Genomic DNA, 14,217 nt, shown 5'->3' with positions numbered 1-14,217 from the left:
GGTGCATAACGAATTCATGGGGCGCTGGGTGGCCCCTCTCCGGCAGCCCCCACCCAGCCCGGACCTCAGTCTCCCGCCCGTCAAGTCGGAGCAGGGCCCGCCTTCTCCCAAAGGCCGCTCCCAGCTCAGAGGAGGCCCGGCTTTAAAACACCACGTCGTGCGGTCGAGGTCGCCAGCACTGCGGCAGCGGGGCAGCCTTGACGCTCGCCTCAGCGCACCAACCCCGAAGCCCCCGGGCAGGCCAGAGCCCAGGGCGTCGCCTCGAGCCTCGGGGTCCCCTCCTGGAGCTGCGTCGCGCGCGCGCGCGCGGCGGGAGCGCGGGCCCCGCACACAGAGGCCGGGTCCCGCACCACACGCTCGCGCGCGCCGCTCGGCCGCCCCCTGCGCGCGCGCCGGCCCCGCAATCTCGGCGGCGCGCTGACCGCTCGCTCGGCCCGCCCCCGCCGGGCGGTGCTGCCCGCCGACCCCGCCCGCCCGGCCTTCCCAGCATCCCGGCCCCGCTACGGCAAGCGGCGAGGTCCGGCCCTGCCGGGAGCCGGGAGCCGGGAGCGCGGGGCGGGGCGGCGCGCTGAGGTCAGCGCGGCGGCGGCGGCCGGCCCCGCCGTGGTTGGCTGCGCCCGCGCTGGCCGCGCCCTGGTTGGCTGCGGGCCGCGGGGCTGGGCCGCCAGGTCGGGGCCTGGGGTCGGGGCTCGGGCGCCGGCCGGGCTTTGCGCAGTAACGCTGGGCTCCGCGCTGCTTCAAGCAGACGGCGAGCGGCGGCGGCGAGCGGCGGGGAGGGCGCGGCCGCGGGGGGGCCGCGGGGCGCGCGGCGGGGGCGAGGCGAGCGGCGCCGGGCGGGGCGGGCTGCGGCGCCGAGGGGAGGGGAGCGGCCCATGGACCCGCGGGGCCCGGCGCCCCAGACGCTGCGCCGCCGGGCCCTAGCCCAGGAGGTCGGCCTAGGCCGGGGCGCGACGACGCGGACGGGGCGGCGGCGAGGCGCCGCGGCTGCCGGGGCTCGCGGCCGCCGGGCCCCCGCGGGCGCGCCCTGACGGACCGGCCGGAGCGGGCCGGCGAGAGGCCCGGCGCGTTGGGAGCGGGCCGCGCGGCACCATGTCGGCGAAGGTGCGGCTCAAGAAGCTGGAGCAGCTGCTCCTGGACGGGCCCTGGCGCAACGAGAGCGCCCTGAGCGTGGAGACGCTGCTCGACGTGCTCGTCTGCCTGTACACCGAGTGCAGCCACTCGGCCCTGCGCCGCGACAAGTACGTGGCCGAGTTCCTCGAGTGGGGTAAGTGACCGGCGGCCTTGCGACCCCCGCCCCGGCGCGCCCTCCCTGTCCTCGGGCGGCCGCCCGCCCCGCCTCGTCACAGCTCCCGGGCCCGCCCGGCCGCTCCTCGCGCCCCTTCGCGGCTCTCGGCCCGGCCCTGCCCTCCTCCCCGGCCTTCGCACGTCCGCGCTGGGCCGTCCCGCCCCCTCATCCTGCCCCTCGGAGCCACATCCTCCGTTCCCACCCCCGCCCCCACCGCCCCGCGCCCCGGCCGCTTCCTAGATCCACCCTCCCCGAGCCTGGATATCGTTTCCTGCAGCCCTCCCCGGGATATCCGCCCCCGGCCCCCGCCTTTGGGGTCTCGAGTCCGCGTCGAGTTCCTCGCCCCCCCGCCCCCCAAACTCGCCCTGCTGGGTCGTATGGGCAGCGGCGCGTGCCTTCTGCATCCGCCTCCCCACCCCCGCGCGTCTCCTGGGAGCCCCTCCTAGGTGACAGCCTGTCCGCATCCCTTGGTGTCCAGGGCCTGAACATCCATTTTACTGTACCACCTCCAAAGGAATTTTAAAGTCGAAAGCCTTGTAGTGAAACGCCATGCGGGAGTCGGTTAATTTTTTTTCATTGTAATTTTGCCAGACCCTGGTAATGCTTGGGGGGCGGAGGGGAGGGCAGCTGGAACTGTTAGTCTATGGAAGTCACTGTAAAACTTTCTTTTTCTTCATCAGACCTCTGCATGCTTTTTAATCATTGGTCAGCTAAATTATTATGTTCTACTAGGACAGAAATTTGATTAAGCTGTGTAATGGTTAGAACCCCAGAAACAACTACACGTGTAAAGCGACATCTTATCTTTCTCTCTCTCTGACTTGGGCATCTTGTCAAGACCCTCAGCCTGGTTTAAAACTACCTGGAAGGAAGATGAGACGCTTCGGTTCAGGTCAAATCTATGGAAATCTTATCCTTGGGTCTTTTGTGTCGTTGGGCTCAGACTCTGCCGTTTGAACCAGTAATTTCTAACCTTTGGGGCTGATAAAGCTGACTTTTTTACATAAAGAAATGAATGTGTTCTGTAGTTAGGACCCCTGGTCTGCCAAAATGGTAATTGGAATTTGGGATTTTGTTTACCAAATAAAACTTATGTTGTTACATTTTTTAGAGAGCTTTCTCTTCTTCCCTCTTGAGCGAAATTTTGAAGTCTTGTGAGAGCATCAGGAAAAGGAGGCCCACAGTCCCAAGACAGCCTGTTTCGCTTTGTTTGGGTCTTCATTTTGGTGCTGACCACCCTTCCTGGTTACATACAGTATCAATAAAATGCGAGTACTGTTCATCTTCTGGCGTCATTTATTAGTGATGTGATGGTCAGCTGAATAATTAACCGGACTTCACAGTTGCTTTGAAAGGGAAGTCTTTGGGGCCTCTTAGATCCCAGCCTTCTGAGGATCCTGTTTGCTCTTCCTTGCTGAGCATTTGATCTTGGAATCCAGACAGTTTCACAATCAGGTTCAACTCAGTGCTTGGCATGTGAGTCAATGTGTGACTGAAAGGAGGAAGCAGATGGAAGGTTGAGTTAGCAGGTGAGGTGTGGTCCCAGAGGCCTCTGGCCTGGGAACCTGCAGTGCCCAGGAGGGGCTTACTCATCCCAAGGCCGCACCAGGGGTTCCCGTGTAGCCCTCTTAACACCAGACGGTACCAGCCACTCTGAACTGGTGGGTTTCATTGGAGGAAGCTCTCAGCATGTGAGGCGGTCTTATGTTGTGAGGTTTGACTTTTCCCCAAGTCTAAATAGAAGCTGTGTGCTGTAATATAGAAATATTTTGACTCTTTGGAAATTATGATTACAAATAAATGGCATTACCTCCTAAGAATTCAGTCTGCACTGAGATTAAATTACAGATAAGAGAATGAACTCTAATTTAGGTGGCATTTTTCGTGGATGGTAATATATTTGAGAAGCGGCATTTAAAGTCACGTATGTTAACACATGCACCATTGTAACGCCAGTGTGTATCACTTGTTAGGATGTGGGCAGTCATTATTTAGTGTTGCTTGGAACGCCCAGTTACTGTGTTGGAAAGCAAAGAGTGGTCTTTCAAATGGAATTGTTTGTGGAGCATTATTAGGTACTCTGACTTCCTAGTGGAATTACTTCTACTCTGCTCAAGAAACATATATATAGACTGTCACACTGCGAGTTGTTGATTTACACTCTGCATGATGTTTGCAGCCTCTAATGTGTCGAGTCCTGGCATGCAGAGGACCAACCTTGGTAGGTATCTGCTGACAGTTATGTAGAAGTCTTAAAGCTCAGTGAAGAAAAATACCCGATGCAGCCCAGATTTGAGAATTATTGGGGACTTTGAGGAAATTTGGAAGGTATAAGTAATAAAGTTTTAAGTTTTAAGAGAATTTTCCACAGTGGTTGCATGGGACTAGATTCATCCTAGCCTTCACTGTAGGTTTTGCCTTTAATTTTCCCTTGATTATGTTTATGGTTTGATTAGTTTCCTCTATGAAATCCTGGACTTTAATTAAAAGTTGGAAGTACCCTGCTTTGCATGTGTATTTCTTTAAGCTATTTTTTAAATGCAAATTTGATACTGTTTGAAGCAGAGCATGTGAAACACTTTGAAATTTCTACAAGTAAACAGCAACAAATATGGACAACTAAATGAAGTTGTCTTTCATCTTCATTATATAAAAATACTTGTACATGTGTTAAATTTTTTTCCCCTGACTTAAAAAAATAATGATGGGTATTATGTTTGGACAGAGCTGATGTTGGAAGTTCCAGCCCATTGGCGTTAGATGGACCACAGTGGTCCTCTGCCCCGGCCCCCATGTGGCTTGCAGACCAGGCGGGAGGCAGACCTCAGCCTGGTTCCCCAATTCCCAGTCCAGGCCCGCTTCTCGCTCTGTGCCACCATACTTCCTCTGGAAGTGGTAGAATTCATCTCTGTAGCCCTCTGTTTAATTTCCTCATTGGTGATTTTTCTTAGGAATGAAGCATTACCTTGTCTGGAGTTCTCTCTCATCTGTGTGAATTCCTGTAGCTTTTGGCACGGGGATGCTCAGCGCCCAGTGTGAGTGGGATGTCTCTACCAAACTGAATGTGTTCGGGGCTTAACTGATGGTACTAAATAGCTCAACATACATTTTAATCTTAGTGGCTTCTCGAGAGAGAATTTTTGCATGACATGGGAACACTTTTTTTTTTTTTAAGTAACATTTTAAGAAACAGATCTTTTGAATAATAAGATGTAACTTAGTAGAGGAATACTGGAATTGTGTAATAAAAATTAGGTTAACACAATTTGGATTTGTAAATAGCTATTTGAAGTGCAGAGTGATATTGATTATGGCACTGTGACGGAACAGCTGAAACCATTAAACATTAACCAGCCAGCCTTACCTTTTCTCTCTTGAAACCTCCTCCATTGACAGTTGGGCTTTGAAATAGACAGCGGTGTCTCTGTTAAGTCTAGACCTGCGGTAAATGAAACTGGAGTTGGAGTGAGTTGCCCTCACTTGAAGATACCACTGCCTGAAAGAGCTTAGGAGGTGCGGTGCATTGCTCTTCAATCGCAAATGCACATAAGGTAAAAGCTCCAAACGGCGGCAGTGTGGACAGGAGCACCCCTTGGCTTTGCCCCGCCTCCTGTTGTGGCACCTGGCGCCCTTGGAAGTCTGGTCCTGTCTGCTGACCTCGGTGATGCCGGACAAACATGCGCACAGACAGGACTGTTAATTCCAAACTGTATTAAGTACAACAAAACCATTGAACTCTTTTCCTGGTAAAGAGGCAAAATGTATTTTTTTGAGAGTAATAAAGTAAATGGATCATGCTGGAAGAAACCAAATACATATTTTTACCCTTTTTTTTCCCCCTCATCAAAAAGGTGATAAAATGCAAGTAAAGAAGATTTTGAAAGAATTAAAAAGACAAAACCCCCTGTAATTCCCTCACCCCAACCCCCATAATATGACATCTTTTAGTCCCTGCCCTGAATTTGATTCTTAAGTTCCAAATGACAGTATGTTAGCATCATCTGAAATTTGTGTGAGAAGCTCTCTTAATAATGAAAATGCATGAGAGGAAAATACACTTTCCTTAGATTTAAAATCATAAGTATTTGGGGACTTCCCTGGAGGTCCAGTGGTTAAGACTCCACCTTCCATTGCAGGGGGCGGAGACTGACCCCTGGTTGGGGAACTGAGGTCCCATGGTCCTTGGGGGTGTAGCTAAAAATTTAAAAAAACGTAAAATCATGAGTGTTTGGCCAATATAAACTTCATACGGTAATTTTTGAAGGCTTTATTTAGGCTTAAAATCTATCAGAGAAATTTTGTTAAGACAATAAAACAGGTACTATGTATGAGATGAAGGTCACACGTTATAGTATGATTTTAAATGTGTTCCATATTAGATATTTGGTCAGTGTTATTGAGTGGTAGGTAACTGGCAACAAAATTGTTTTCAGATTAAAACTTGGTGAAAAGGATCAGTTATGTAACATAATAGACTTGGATATTTTATTATCTTTAGGAAAGAATTAGAGATTTGAAGAAAATTTTGAATTATATAATTTCTTATACTGGAGCATCTTTGAAGACATGAGATTTACTCTTCTAAGGGGACTGCTGACATTACTGACGTGATGATGCTTCCTCTTGCTTCCAAGTTGTGGGTTCGAAAACTTTTGGGAATTTGAGAGAGCGCATGGTCTGTCCTCCACCCCCATCTCCCCTCTCTGTTGGGTAAACCAGGCTCTGGACTTTTCCCCTGATCATTTCTGAGCAGCTAGCCCTCCAGCCAGGGTTCCTCTCTTCCATGGGCTCCTGGTCAGCCATGGGCCGCCTTGCCGGCACCTGCTATGTAATATCTCAGTTTTATTTTAACCTTTTTTCCCTTCATTCCCATCCTTACTGGCCTAGCTGAAGGTCTCAAGAACTAAATGAAAGCCTTTCTCCCTTGAAGATTTCAACATCTCTGCCTGATTAGTCTTCAACACTGCCTTGCCTTTCATCCCTCCCCTTTTGAAAACGTCTGCCATGACTTTGGATTCTGTTGCCTTGAGAAAAATCAGATCTGAAATCTGCGGTCCAACGTTGGAATTTAAAATTGACCTAAAGGGGACTTCCCTGGTCGTCCAGAGGTTAAGAATCCCCTTGCAACGCCAGGACCTTGCATTCCATCCCTGCTCAGGGAACCGAGATCCCATGTGCTGTGGGGTGGCCTAGCCTGTGGGCCATAACTGCTGAGTCTGCACGCCCCAAATTGGAGCCCGTGAGCCGCAGCAGATGCTGCAGACTCAACGACGATCCTGCGTGTCGCAGCTAATACCTGCTGCAGCCAAAAAAAAAAAAAAATGAATGAACATTGCTCTTTCAAAGTAAATAAATAAAACTTACCTGAGAGATTTCCCTGGTTCAGTGATGAAGGTACTCCCCAGGGCAGGGCACGGGTTCCATTCCTGGTCGGGAAACTAAGATCCTGCACACCGCACAGCATGACAGAAAAAGAAAGAAGAGAAAAGAAAAAAGACCTAAAAAGATACAGCTCAGCCTAGTTTTAGAGGCTGAGATGAGCAGCACATCTGACCATACCCTGTGGAGTGATTTTCTTTAAATGTAATTTTACTTTTATCAAAGTAATGCATTTACTCAGTTTTAAAAGTGAAGTAGTTCTACAGAGTTAGGATGAAAGACCAAAGTCCCTTTACCAGCCAGCCTGCTCTGGGTTCTCACTTCTCAGAAGCAACCAGTTTTAACCCTTCTGTTTCTCCTTATAATAAGCTTACGCTGCCAGTGACAGAGAATCAGATAACAGTGACCTAAACAAAATCAGGGCTTCCCTGATAGCTCAGTTGGTAAAAAATCCGCCTGCAATGTGGGAGACCTAGGTTTAATCCCTGGGTTGGGAAGATGCCCTGAGACTGGAAAGGCTACCCACTCCAGTATTCTGGCCTGGAGAACTCCATGGACGGTATAGTCCATGGAGGCGCAAAGAGTCGGACATGACTGAGCACGTTTCACTCACTTCAAACAAAATCAAGGTTGATTTGCCTTTCATGCGACTTGTGAGCAGTCCAGGGCTGGTTTGTCAGCCTAATTCCAAGAAGTCTTCAGGGACCTGCCCTCTCCTGCCCAGTCTACTGTCTGGTCTGAGGGTGACCCTCTTAGCTGCATTCCAGGCAGAGGGCGAAGGTGCCATTAAGTGGATGGGAGAAGAACCTTGGGTGCTGATGGTGGGGTTCTTGAGCCGCTAAGTTGTGTCCAACTCTTTGTAGCCCCATGGACTGCCGCACGCCAGGCTTCCCTGTCCCTTACTGTCTCCTGGTTTTTGCCCAAGTTCACGTCCATCAAGTCGGTGATGCCATCCGACCATCTCATCCTTTGTCGTCCCCTTCCCCTCCTGCCCTCAATCTTTCCCAGCATCAGGGTCTTTTCCAGTGAGTCGGCTCTTCGAATCAGGTGGCTGAAGTATTGAAGCTTCAGCATCAGTCCTTCCAGTGAGTGTTCAAGGTTGATTTTCTTTAGGACTGACTGGTTTGATCTTGCTATCCAAGGGACTTTCAAGTCTTCTTTAGCACCACAGTTTGAAAGCATCAGGTCTTTGGCGCTGATGATTACTTACTTAGCAATTCCTGCCTCAAATTTCATGTGTCTCTGTAGTATGCTTATGCTGCTTATTTCTGATTTTCCATTTTATATGTTATCTTTTAACTTTCTCTGTGGAAGAGAAGACCGTAGAACTTTAGGTGTCTACTGCCCTGCATTGCCGAGACACATACACCCTTCCTTCTTCATTTTTCCAAATCTGGCTATATAATCATTAGTTTAAATTGATATTCAGTGTTTATTATCATTGGGTAAACATCTTAATGGCTAAGCCACATAGGATGCAGTTAATTCCCTCCCAGTCTACTAAGACAAGGAATTATTTTTGTGTTAATTGGAATGAATTATTTTTTCTCTCCCTTAGCGTGGATGCAAATGTATAGTAATGAATTCAGGGCAGGTTTTAACTAGAACTCCCCAGTGCAGTCAGCCACGTCGAGTGATCTCTCACTTTTCAGCCCTTGTAGAGCCTTTCATTTTCCTGTTCCACTTGAGGCTGTGTCTTCTCTAGGCCTGCTGCTTAGCTGCCATCCTGGGATTTCTCTTCATTCCTTATGGGGATTCTTTCTGTGCCTCTTCCTCTGTTGAATGAGAATTCCGGGACCCCGTGTCTTATGTTCTGGTGGCTTCCCTGGAAAGAGTTCATCAGAGAGAGATTTTTGAGAACTAAACTGTCTGAAGATGCCTTTTCTTCCTTTGTATTTGAATGGTAGTTTACCTGGGTATTGAATTCTAGGTTAAAAGTCATTTTCCTGCAGAAGTTGGAAGGCCGGACTCGGATGTCTGCTGGCTTTTGTTGCAAGGGGAAGCCCGAGACCATTGTGATCCCCACACCTTGGTGAGATTTTCATCCCCAGTGTTCCTTGGGGGTCCTTTCTGGGGGTGGCACTTGGGTCCTTCGGCTCTCCAAAATGTTCCTGTATTATTTCTCTATGAGCTCTGATTTCTTTATTCTAGCCTTTTTGATTGCCTGTTATTCATATGTCAGATCTTCTGAGTTTTCTGTTAATTTCCTTTCTCCTAGTTTTTTCTAGTTGTTGACCTTTTATCCTTCTTTTTCTGGGAGAGATCTCCAACTTTATCTTCTAGTCCGTCCATTGCATTTTTCTTTCTGCCATCATCATATCTTTCATTTCTAAGTGTTTCTGTCCCTAGTATTCCTTTTTTATAACATCTTGTTTCTGTTTCATGAAGGCAGTCATCTTAAAAACCATTTCTCTTTGTTGTTCAGTGGCTAGGTCGTGTCTGACTCTTTGTAACCCCATGGACTGCAGCATGCCAGGCCTCCCTTTCCTTCAGTATCTCCCAGAGTTTGCTCAGACTCATGTCCATTGTGTCAGTGATGGCATCCAACCTTCTCATCTTCTGTTGCCCCCTTCTCCTCTTGCCCTCAGTCTTTCCCAGCATCAAGGTCTTTTCCAGTGAGTCAGCTCTTGGATTGGATGGCCAAAGTATTGGAGCTTCAGGTTCAGCAGCAGTCCTTCCAATGGATATTCAGGACTGATTTCCTTGGGGATTGACTGGTTTGATCTCCTTGCTGTCCAAGGGACTTGCAAGAGTCTTCTCCAACAACACAGTTCAAAAACATCGATTCTTCAGCACCCAGCTTTCTTTATAGCCCAATTCTCACATCCATAGACGACTACTGGAAAAACCATAGCTTTTAACTAGATGGACCTTTGTCGTCAAAGTGATGTCTCTGCTTTTTAATATGCTGTCTAGGTTGGTCATAGCTATTCTTCCAAAGAGCAGGCATCTTTTAATTTTGTGGCTGCAGTCACCATCCGCAGTGATTTTGGAGCCCAAGAAAATAAAGTCTGACACTGTTTCCATTGTTTCCCCATCTGTTTGCCATGAAGTGATGGGACCGGATGCCATGATATTAGTTTTTTTAATGTTGAGTTTTAAGCCAGCTTTTTCATTCTTTCACCTTCATCAGGAGGCTCTTTAGTTCCTCTTCACTTTCTGCCATTGAAGTGTGTCATCTGCATATCTGAGGACGTTGATATTTCTCCTGGCAGTCCTGATTCCAGCTTGTGATTCATCCAGCCCAGCGTTGCGCATGACGTACTCTGCACATGGGCACGTTGGAGTTATGCAGGCGTTTTCTTTTGTTTCCTTTGTTGTCTTCTGTCTCTTCTGAGTCCTTTTTATCCAGTTTCCTACTTTGGTCTTTGATGTCAGAAACTCTCCGTCAAATGCCTGGTGATTATTGGCTGCCTTCCACAGTTATGAGCGGACTGGTTGGAAGCTCTTGTGTGTGCATAAACTTTACATGTGAGCCTCACCATTAGGAAATAGGGTGGGGCCCTGGCCCGTTTGAGGGGCCCTAGCAGAGTTGCTAGAGTAGTTCCTCCTCTGGGCCCGTCGGTTTTCCCAGAGCAGGGCTTCTGGTCTCCAGCCTGGATGGTGGCGAGTGTGGTACAGTCCCCGCTGCCAGCATCCTGGGAAGGTGGGGCGAGCTGGGGTGGGGGGGCAACGGGATGGGGTGGGGATATCTGGAGGGTAACTGCTTCTTGTGCAGACTTAAAGCCCGTTCTGTTCTCTGTCCCTTACTGTTTGCATGCGTGTTGAGTCACTCAGTCCTGTCTGACCCACTGTAGCCCGCGAGGCTCCTCTGTCCATGGAATTCTCCAGGCAGGAATACTGGAGTGGGTAGCCATTCCCTCCCCCAGGGATCTTCCCCACCCGGGAGTTGAACCCACGTATCTTTGTGTCTCCTGAGTTGGCAGGTGGATTCTTCCCTGCTGTGCCGCCTGGTGACACTCATTTCTGTTTAGCTTGCAAGGTACTGGTGCTGCTGGTGATCCCTGTTTCTTATCCCTCCCTCACATAGTTAACTTCCGCTTTTCTATCTTGGCTGAATTAGTTGCTGCTTGTTCATTTCCTTTGTGCAAAAATTGTGTTGACTTTTCTAGTCTACTGTCATCATCTGTCATTGATTCAGCAAGTACTCTTCAGGACTTAAGAAGTGCCCAGGCACTGCAGAGGTGAACAGAATTCCTGTTCTCTGGAGCTCATGTTATCCTTGAGGCTACGTCCCATTGTAATCCATGCTATCATTTTAGTAGAGCTTCCAGATGGTGCAGAGATAAGGCTGTTCTATATGCGAGAGGTAACTGAAAGGTACCCTGGTTTTCATCTCTAAATGAAGTCAGGGTGTACGATTACCATTTTAGTTTTTTTGGCTGGATTGTGTTTCCGTTACATTTACTCATGTATTAGAAAGCTTCCCCTGTAAGTAGAAGGGAGAAATGCAAATGCGGGAGGGCAGCGTTTTTTCCCAGTAATTGCACAGCATTGGAAGAGAGAGAGAGGAGAATGGGTAAAAGGGCATGAAAACGGGGATTTGGATGTTTTGAGAGCTGAAAAGTGGCAGGAGGGATGCTGGGGCAGCGCCCTGCTGGACTGGGGGCGAGGCAGGGGCAGTGTCTGAACTGGCAGCTTGTGCCTCAGGGACCCTGTGCATGAACTGGATCTTTCTTGAGGTGACACAGACTGGTTCTGTTTAACTCGAGGCTTTTGGTACGTAGGAAGAAATCACTAATTTAAAACAAAGAATAAGAAATGCTCTTGCCAGTCTTGATTTTCTAAAACCATAAATAAATGAAATCCAAAGGTAGACAGACCTCCCTTAATTAACCATGACACTCAAACTGCATTTTAAGACTGTTGTTCTCTTGTACTTTACCCCATTCATATGAAAGAATTCAATTGAAAACACTGAGTTTCTCTCTTTTTTGTTTAAAAAATTTAAATTGGGGTTAATTTAATTTTTAACTTACTATTTTTAACTTGAAATAGCATCTATATTGATTCTTTGTTGAGAAAGATGTTGATTTTATAATTAATGGGTTTGCAGCAATTCTTTTTTTTTTTTTTTTTTGCAGCAATTCTTAAAAAAATAATTTTGCAGCTCAGATTTATTTCTTTTTTAGCCCTGAGTATTTGAAATCAGATTGTTGAAACATTTTTAAGTATATTAACAAATCATCTTTCAGATGAATCTGGGAGAATGTTGATGAGGTATTGCTTTCAAATATGTAGGATCTATTGTCTAATTGGCAGCAGATTGGGAAATTATTGAGAATGCTCTATGCCAGTTTCACCAATTAAGCTGTCAAGGGTAGCACTTATATTAGACTGTATTAGGACATAAAAAATGTTCTCAAGACATCAGGCATTATTGTGGTTTGATGTAATCAAAGTGATAAGCCTGGATAAATTTTCTTCTACAAATATATATATATTTTAAAAAAGCAAGATTTGTGTTCATGAAGTTTTGATAATCTTTGTGAAATGATATGTTAAGAAAGTTACTGAACAGAAACCAGAGGTCTGTCGACAATATGAAGCTTGAATTGAACTGTACAGCTAACTGATTATTTTAGTGAAAAAGGAAGATTTCTCTGCCATTTACAGTTACCAAATGATTTCTTTTGTTTGTAACAGTTTTATTGAGATATAATCCACATGCAAATTACCTGTTTAAATTGTAGAGTTCAGTAGTTTTAGTATTTCACAGAATTGGGTAGCTATCTGTGTTATTTATTTCCAAATATTTTCATCACCTTAAAAAGAAATCCTAAACCCTTTAGCTATCGGTCCTAACTCCTCCTTTCCCACACCACCCCCAGGCAGCCAAACATCTAGTTTTATTATATATTTGCACATTCTGGCCATTTCCTACAGATGGAGTCATGTAATACGTGGTATTTTGTGATTGCATTCTTTTCACTTAGTGTAATGTTTTCAAGGGTATATCTGTGTTCCATTCCTTTTTATTGCTGAATAATGTTCCATTGGATGGATACTCCACATTTTGTTGACACATTGCTCGGTTGATGGGCATTTGGGTTCTTTCTCCCTTTGAGCTGTTCTGAGTAACGCTGCTGTGAACGTTAGCATACAGGTTTCTATGTGACGTGTGTTTTCATTTCCCTTGAGCATGTGCCTGGAAGTGGAGTTGGTAGGTCCTTTGGTAACACTATGCTCAGCATTTTGAAGACCTGCCAGGTGGTTTTCCGTAACAGCTGTCCCAGTTCACATTCTCGCCGGCAGCGGTGGGGTTCCCGCTTCTCCTCATCCTCACAGATGCTTGTCGTTATTTGTCTTTCTTATTCTAGCCGTCCTGGTGTGTGTGTGAAGTGGTGTTTCGCTGTGGTTTTGTTTTGCTTTTGCCTAAAGGCTAATGATGTTGAGTATCTTGTTTATTGTTTTGTTATTGGCCGTTTGTATATGTTGTTTGGAGAAAGGTCTGTTCTGGTTCTTTGCTCATTTTTTAATTGTGTTGTCTGTTTTTCTGTTGTTGTAAGTTATGTACCTTCTGGATACAGATCCTACATCAGACCTGTGATTGACAGATATTTTCTCCTGTAGGTTGTCATTTCACGTTCTTACAGGTTTCCTCTGAGGCCCAAGTTATTTATTTTGATGAAATCCAACTTAACTTTTGTTGCATTTGGTGTCATATCTAAGAATTTGTTAAATCCAAGGTCACAATGATTTTATTTTTTTTTTAGAAATAAGGTGTGAGATGGGAAGTTCTAATTCATTCTTTTTCATGTAGCTGTCCTGATCTCCCAGCAGCATTTGTTGAAGAGACTCCCCTGCCCCACCATTGAATAGTCTTGGCCCCCTTGACCATAAATGTGTTATTTCTGGGCTCTCAGTTATGTTCTATTGATGTATATGCCTGTCTTTGTTACTATATACTACCATCCTCTCGTGATTACTGTTGCTTTCTGCTGAGTGTTGAAATCAGGGAGTTTGAGTTCTCCACCTTTGTTCTCTTCTAGGATGGTTTCGCTCTTCTGGGCTCCCTGACTTTTCATGTGCATTTTAGGACCAGTGTGCCAGTTTCTATAAGGAAGCCGTCTGGCATCCCGAGAGGGACCACGCTGAATCTCTAGGTCACTTTGGGGAGTATTGCCATCTTACAGTATTAGGTTTTGCTGTGCATGATTATGATATGGCTTTCTGCTTATTTAGATCTCCAAATTGAAATGTGTGTGTGTGTGTATATATATATATGTATATATATGTGTGTATGTATATATATATATATATTTTGTAGTTTTCAGAGTTTAACTTCTTTTTATTTTTTTATTGTGGTAAAATATATATGATACAAAATTTGCCATTTTAGCTTCTTAAGTGTTTATTTAGCTGCATTAATTTCATTCGCAATGCAAAATGTCAGATTTGTACTTATTTTGTTAAATTATTCCCAAATGTCTTTTTAAAAATTCTATTATAAGCGGAATTGTTTTCTTAATCGCATTTTTGGATTGTTTATTGCAAATTTATACACGTACAATTGTTTTTTTTAAAAATAGCAATTCTGTATACTGCAAAAT

The 14,217-nt window shown here is 46.4% G+C and overlaps 1 protein-coding gene across 1 annotated transcript in view; it reads left to right on the top strand.

The window, feature by feature from the left end:
• The first annotated feature begins 1,079 nt into the window (after nt 1-1,079).
• Nucleotides 1,080-14,217, top strand: part of CDC42BPB (CDC42 binding protein kinase beta) — a 113,246-nt gene continuing 100,108 nt past the window's right edge. Inside the window, exon 1 of the mRNA XM_043489373.1 lies at nt 1,080-1,264. Within this exon, the coding sequence (XP_043345308.1) occupies nt 1,090-1,264 (175 nt within the window). The 5' untranslated portion in view covers nt 1,080-1,089. The remainder of the gene's footprint in view (nt 1,265-14,217) is intronic.

The sequence above is a fragment of the Cervus canadensis genome, chromosome 17 (assembly GCF_019320065.1).
Source record: "Cervus canadensis isolate Bull #8, Minnesota chromosome 17, ASM1932006v1, whole genome shotgun sequence".
Lineage (NCBI taxonomy): Eukaryota > Metazoa > Chordata > Mammalia > Artiodactyla > Cervidae > Cervus > Cervus canadensis.
The sequence above is the reverse complement of the archived record's forward strand: the minus strand, read 5'-3'. Positions and strand labels throughout refer to the sequence as shown.